The 7485-nt window shown below is 41.1% G+C and overlaps 1 protein-coding gene across 1 annotated transcript; it reads left to right on the top strand.

The window, feature by feature from the left end:
- Positions 1-1422: 1422 nt before the first annotated feature.
- Positions 1423-4064, top strand: MC5R (melanocortin 5 receptor). The gene is made up of 3 exons (XM_033087558.1): positions 1423-1564; positions 1807-1897; positions 2687-4064. The coding sequence occupies exons 2-3, from the start codon at positions 1822-1824 to the stop codon at positions 3688-3690; spliced, it is 1080 nt and encodes a 359-aa protein (XP_032943449.1). The 5' UTR covers positions 1423-1564; positions 1807-1821; the 3' UTR covers positions 3691-4064.
- Positions 4065-7485: the final 3421 nt, after the last annotated feature.

The raw sequence follows: 7485 nt of genomic DNA, 5'->3' as shown, positions 1-7485 counted from the left end.
TACCAGGGCTCTTTGGAGAGGCAGCATCCTGCTGGGAAATTGTGTGGGCTCTGAGTCAAGCTGCCCGGGTTTAAGCCACAACTGTGCTTCTTTTAAGCGTTGAGACCTTGGGTTTGCTACAAAATCTCTCCAAGCATCAGTTTCCTCCTTTGTGAAATGGCAGTGATGAAAGGATCCACTTCTTAGGGCTTCTGTAAAGATTAAAAAAGTAATTCATGACAGCACATGCAATAGCATGTGTTCACAGGGCTTAGAGAGGTGTGCTATCTGACCAGCATCAAAGGCAACTGGGCCATGTAGTCTGGACTATTAATTATCTTTAACAGAAATCTCCACTTTTACCACTTTATTGTGAAACCAGGATCTTTTACAGAGCCCTCTTTTATCTGGAATATAAAGAAAAAATAAGGAATGCTTGAATCTTTATATGTTTTCTATCAGCCATTCCTTTGCACATACACATCCCTGTTCGCAACATAAGAAATCTCTTCACAGCATTCCATCTGTGGCTGTCAGCATGGCACTAAAACACCAGGGCATTGGACTTCCCAGACTGCAGCCTCGTATGCTTACATTTGTTGGAAAGGTTGTCAGATCATGTGCGAAGCTGGAAACACATCTCTGGTAATAGAACAGCTTCATGCATTTCTGTCCCAGGCTTGTCTTGGCAGTCACTTGGGCATCTGTTTCTGGTGTTGTGTGATAAAGGTCCTTTGGGGGAGGGGGAATTTCAGGTCAGTGTTTTAGGTACCAGAGAAACGGGAGGTCCAGAAAATATTGCCAAAAGCCATTATATCTGGCAGAGGAAAGTCTCTTTTCTCTTTTTTCTCTAGTAACAAAATTATTTTGTTAGTGTTAGACCTGGAATGGCTTACAGAGTTCTTGTGGAGGAGTTAAAGTCTTGGGCCAGCACGGGGTGTGTATCAGGATCACAGATGACAGTTCCAGGCTGTGGTTTCCCAGAGAGCAGTCGTCAGGGGGAACGTTGAGCCAGGGTCCTAGAGGGAAGGGCTGACAGAGGAATGGGAGAACCTGAGCTGTCATATGATCTGTCAACATTTTAATCAGTACGTAAGAAGAAGAGAAAAGAAGCAAAGTCAAAAAGAATAACTATCTAGAAAACACACTTGAACGCACTTTTGGGAAAAGATTTTCCATAAATAGAAGAACGTTGTTCTAAGCAGGTGTCACCAGGAGCTCCTAAGGCTAGCAGCCAGAGCAACGTACGCATGGGAAAGGGAGGGTCATAATCCACGACTCTGACCGCTAGGTGGTGCTTCAGGCCCACGGCTGTGTAAAGAGCCTGTCATGGTCAAGAAGGTTCAGGTCCCGAGAGAGCGGCGGCAGGGAGGCGGGGCTGCGAGGCTGTGTAAAAGCAAGAGAGCCGCGACCATGCTCAAGACGACTTTGCGCTCGGTTTGAAGTGTCCCATCCTAGGGTGATGGCATTTAGCTCTTGGCAGCGGTCGCACCCTTTGGATGCCAGGTGTCCAGGCTGAACCAGCGTCCCGAGCTAGGGGCCCATGGGCTGCTGTGAAAGAGAAGAGACGTGGGGGAGAGCACTGGTAAATAGCCATGCTTTCTATTTACTTAAAATCATCTTGAAAGGAATGCAAAATCATGCCTAACCGACATGTGGAAGAGAGCTAGGTGAACATTTAAACAGCTTGATCTGATGTTTAATGTAATAGTATAATTGGTCACTATCTTTGAGATAGAACTAGACAAAATAACAAATGATTACGTTTCAGTTAATGCTTATTGTTGATGATGAGAATGATGACAGAAATTCTAACTCTCTCCCCAGATGTGCTGAGTTTGGATGACAAAAGGATTTTTGAATATAAATCATGGGAGAGAAATTGGGCGAAAAAGGAGTGATCTTCCTCTAATTCTTGGTAAATTTAAATCTCTTGTTTCTTTGTACTATGCTTATGTGGAAATTATAAAACTATCCATTAATTAGATTTTATGGAATTGCAAATGCAAAAGTCAGGGAAATATTTATTGAGGGAAGAGCATTCTGAGTGCCTCAATTTTAACATGTATGTGCGACTAAATTTATGAATTGAAGACAGTAGCTTTTTATTTGTGATTATGTTCAGGTTAGTGGATCACCTTGGTTACAATCTTAATTACAACTATGGAGACTGAATCCTACTGGATTTTAGAAGTGTCAGGACAAATGTTAAGAAGATACCTATGTATCTCTCTTAAGAGAATATGGGCCCATGTATCCTTCAGAAATCTAAGCTCACTTGAGGAAAATGCAATACAGTAGTAGCCTTAGGAACGTGAAAATCAGTAGAGTGGAAGGGATTTTGTAGGTTGTGAGTTGGGGACACCTTTGAGAGTGAACTTGGTTGCCAGGACAACAAGCCTAAAAAGTGAAACTGTCTCAGGCACACTGAGATGTATTAAGAGGTCTGTGAAAGAATTGGAGCCTAAAGGAAGGAAGACCAGGAGGCTGGTGAAAAGTGTAAGCCTGCATGTTGGGGGGACACTATTCCAGGGATCCGGAGATGAGGCAGCAGGTATCATATTCTAATACATAGAATTTTAATACTGAGCAAATGCGCTGAGTCCATTCATCCCCATTCTCACGTTATGCTTGCTTCTTTGGTAGATTGTGCTTCTTTGGTAGATTATTAACTTCTCCGGATCATGAATTAAAACATGTTTTGCAGTACATTTGCTGCCAAGAAGAGAAGCAATGAATTCCTCATTTCATCTGTATTTCTTGGATTTCAACCTGAATGCCACAGAGGGCAACCTTTCAGAACCAAATGTCAAGAACAAGTCGTCTCCATGTGAAGAAATGGGCATCGCTGTGGAGGTGTTTCTGACTCTGGGTCTCATCAGCCTCTTGGAGAACATCTTGGTCATAAGTGCCATAGTAAAGAACAAGAATTTACACTCTCCAATGTATTTCTTTGTGTGCAGTTTAGCAGTAGCTGACATGCTGGTGAGCATGTCCAATGTCTGGGAGACTATTACCATTTACTTAATAAATAATAAGCACCTGGTGATGGCAGATGCCTTTGTGCATCACATTGACAATGTGTTTGACTCCATGATTTGCATTTCCGTGGTGGCTTCCATGTGCAGTTTGCTGGCCATTGCCGTGGATAGGTATGTCACCGTCTTCTATGCCCTACGCTACCATCACATCATGACAGTGAAGCGTTCTGGGGTGATTATTGCATGCATCTGGACCTTCTGCACAGGCTGTGGCATTGTTTTCATCATTTACTACGAATCCACTTATGTCATCATTTGCCTCATCTCCATGTTCTTTACTATGTTGTTCCTCATGGTGTCTCTGTATATACACATGTTCCTCTTGGCACAGACTCATGTCAAGCGGATAGCAGCTCTGCCTGGATACAGTTCTGTGTGGCAAAGGACCAGCATGAAAGGTGCCATCACCGTGACCATGCTGTTGGGCATTTTCATTGTTTGCTGGGCTCCATTCTTCCTCCACCTCATTTTGATGATCTCTTGCCCTCAGAACCTCTACTGTTCTTGTTTTATGTCTCACTTCAATATGTACCTCATACTCATCATGTGTAATTCTGTGATTGATCCTCTGATATATGCCTTCCGCAGCCAAGAGATGCGGAAGACCTTTAAAGAGATTATTTGTTGCCATAGCTTCAGAATACCCTGTAAGTTCCCTAGCAGGTATTAAACTAAAGTATTCTCTGCAGTTTTCTTTTCTCCTTCCTTTACTTTATGATGAAGTCAGTACAGCCAAAGGGTAAACAAGATAAGTCAAAATAAAAAACTGTGCATTACCTTTATCTTTTTTTCCATCTCGAATTTGTACTGATGATGCATTCTTTCTTTCCATTTTTTTTTTTCCCTGTGGTGGTTGTTGGGTCAGACATGCACATGCCACTTATCCATTTTGGGAATGATCTGTGACAATTTCTTATTATTCTGTTTTCTTCTTACTTTTTCTACTGCTCCCACCCATTTCTGGGGCCCCCATCCATCTTCCATCTAGTAAGCGTGTGCTCAGGGAAGGTAAAATATCCTGGGTACAGGCATAAGCATAATGAAGAGCTGACAGTAATGGAAAGAAAACTTGTGAATATCTACATCATGGGTTATAGAAGCACTTTTCTACTTTTTCTACTTTTTCTACTGCTCCCACCCATTTCTGGGGCCCCCATCCATCTTCCATCTAGTAAGCGTGTGCTCAGGGAAGGTAAAATATCCTGGGTACAGGCATAAGCATAATGAAGAGCTGACAGTAATGGAAAGAAAACTTGTGAATATCTACATCATGGGTTATAGAAGCACTTCTGTAACTTTGCTTAATGTTCTTGGGACTTATGCATGCTTTTCAGCGCAGAATAGAGTGGTCAAATTATTTCCATTTTATATTTCCTGTTCATTCATTATGGGATGTTTCTACAGCTCACCTTTTCTGAACTTTTGGTTTTATGGCTTGCGTCTATAATGTCCAAGGATAGAATTATGCTTTTGTCAATCACGCTTTTTTTTTTTTACTTGTCTAGATATAAAACTTCTTGTTACAAACCTTGCCACACGCAGTGTGAAAGTTTCTGTGACTCTTTCTTACTGTCTTAGTCTGACTCAGTCCAGAGTTTACAAATGAATGTTCTGGGGACATGTCATGGGCTCCAGGTGCCACTCCTCCCCCATTCCCTCTTCCCCACTGTAGCACATGCCTGTAGCCAAGCTATTTTTGACCTCCTTAGACTGGGTCTGTCTTTGAGTCTGAAATCTTGTCACTGTATACTTTGCACATCACAATCTGACTCCAGCAGCCAGAGAAGATCAGGTGCCCATCTTTAATCCAGGGAGTCCCGTCTTCTTCAATGTAGAATGGAGTTCATGTCCTGACTCTGCCATTAACAGGTGATGTCGCTTTAATCATTTCTTTTCAGGTTTCACATCTGTGCTGACCTCACAGGATGGTCATGAGAACTGTATGAGAAAATTTGAGAACACCTTGAAAACAAGTCAAACACCATAGGGATTGAGTATTTATTTTAAAGAAATGCTGTAGATGGGGTAAATATTAAGGGAGGATGCAGAGGGCAATGGTGAGAGTAGTGGTCCAGAATCCAGGAGGCCTACTTTGCCACAGAGCCGCTGTTTGACTCTGAATATGTCTCTAACCTCTTGGTCTCAGTGTTCTTATCTGAAGTGAAGGGTGTGGTCCTTATAGCTCTTGCATTCCATTCTGTTATTTTTGGTTTTAATGATTTCTCTTTTGTTTTGGATATTTGCGCCGGGACTGTTTCCAATGAAGAAAAAGTGTAAATAAAGCAGTGGGTCGTGAAGTTCACTCAACTATAAGCTATTGAAGCCTATCGGGCAGAGGAACTTCCTGGGTGTAAGACATATAAATAACTTATAGACTTGACCCCCCACCTCTGGCAGCTAAGAGTCCAGAAAAAAAAAATGAGGCTGGCACGAGCAGGAAAGTACATGAGACATGCAAATCTTTGGAAAATGGCAAGTTAGTAGGTTGTGAGCAACTGAGTTTTGAAGGGGCAGCTAGCCTTTCAAATGTTTCCTGTTCCTTTTAGCAGAACATGCTGTGTGTGTCCATGAATGGGAATTAAGTGATCTCCATGTAATTATGATGGGAAACCACAGTCCATCTTTACATGGGATGTCTCAGGAAGCTAGGTTCTGTGAAAGCCAGTCACCCTGCTGTCCTGCTCATGTCTGTGGCCCTGTTGCCTGAAGTTTTTGATACAGAGTAGGCATTCACCTGATGTTTATTATTGTTGATAAATAATTGTGTACCTAATCTGCTGCCTACCAGTCCTGAGCGTTAAGTGAGGTCACTAGGGTTCCAATCATATGAGAAATCAAACTGCAGCTCTTGTGGTTTGTATTGGCCCCATCTGTGAACTCAGTTCTCATTAAGCTAACTCTCTGCTTTGTGTGCTTCATGACTTCAGACAAGGTCTGACCTTTTCTATAAAGGTCTTTAAGTAAATGCTCAAATGCCTTTTCATCTCTATATAAATAGTGCAGAAATAACCCAAGTATTCAGATGTGTCTTCATTTGGAAGGAATACATGTATATAGTGATTCGGTAAATATCTGTAAATGAGCCAACCCTTGGGACTCCAACACAAAGACCCCCAAACAAAAAAATCCAAATACTGTATGGTATTGTATATTAGCTCTTTCTGCTTCTGTAGAAACTTTATTTGGTATAAAAATACGTGTTCAAAGAAATGGTTAATTAAATGAAAGGATCAGACCACCCCTGTGAAGTGGTCATCCTGATGTGTGATATTCAGTGTTTCCGGTGTTTCTGCCAATTGGTCAGCAGCTGCTGCAAAAAATGAGAAGGTATTGGTGAAAATGATGAAGTTTCCCTCACAGTATTTATTGCTTGAGCAGTGGCCATTTCTCAGTTCAAAGTGATTTAACTCCTAAAAATTAAATAAAATTGTACACTTGACATTATATATTGTCTTAAAGTCTGTCTCTTAGTAAATAAGTAAGTATTTTGGGGATATCACTGATCATGTACTCAGTATAGGGCTAGAAGCAGTGGCCATTAGAGACTCTCTGCCATCAAAGAGCTTATGGAACAAATTATTTCAAGACATGACTATTTTAAGAAATGTGGAAACACTACCCACAATTCAAGATACTACACATAATTAAATGTGAATTTATGAGACACAGCTTATATATCTTATAAAATGAAGGTTGTGATATCTCTCATGGCTGCAACAACAATTTTTACTGGTGAATGTGGGGCACATAGCAGAGTTTTCGGGTGAAGGAGTAACTTTGAAAAATCCCCAGGTAATCTCTACATCAGGTATAGATGTAGCTGGAGACCAATAAACTAAAAGGACAACTTATCTGATACCTTTACCAAGCTGATAAATGATGGTGGAAGAGGGGACCACACAGGTACTCCTATTCAAGCACTCAAATAATAAGAAACCCAGCATTACACTTTCAGGGCTCAACAGCAACCTGTGGCTAGTGCTGCCAGACTGGACAGTGCAGCACTAGCCACAGGTTGTGCATATCTACATTTATTTCCTAGGCTTGCTGTAGCTTTCTCCTTTTTACCCCTATGACTTTTTCTTTCTCTCATCCTAAATATGTATACTTTAAGTCTATCAGGATTTGAGGGAGAACCATGCTTTTAGTTTCTTTTCCCTGAGCCATTTTGTCCAATTGAAAGGATTCACTGATCCTTTTGCTATATGCTTTTTGGATTTTACTGAGACAGCTTCCTTAATCTACTCAGAGGATTTGCAGCGATGGTAAAAACTGTCTGTTGATTTGATCCTAGTGCCAAATCTGAGTTTTAATTGGCTTATGTTATTCAACTTTTAAAATTTAATCTTTTACTTATTAGGCTGAGAAGAGCTGTCTCTTCTCTTTCTGAAGTCCTGCCTCTGGATTTCCTAGAATTCTTTTTTTTTAATCTGGTTTCAAATGTATGAGTAAAAAAATTTTATTT

Source organism: Rhinolophus ferrumequinum, chromosome 19, assembly GCF_004115265.2.
Source record: "Rhinolophus ferrumequinum isolate MPI-CBG mRhiFer1 chromosome 19, mRhiFer1_v1.p, whole genome shotgun sequence".
NCBI lineage: Eukaryota > Metazoa > Chordata > Mammalia > Chiroptera > Rhinolophidae > Rhinolophus > Rhinolophus ferrumequinum.
Note: the sequence above shows the minus strand (reverse complement) of the source record. Positions and strands in the feature narration are given on the sequence as shown.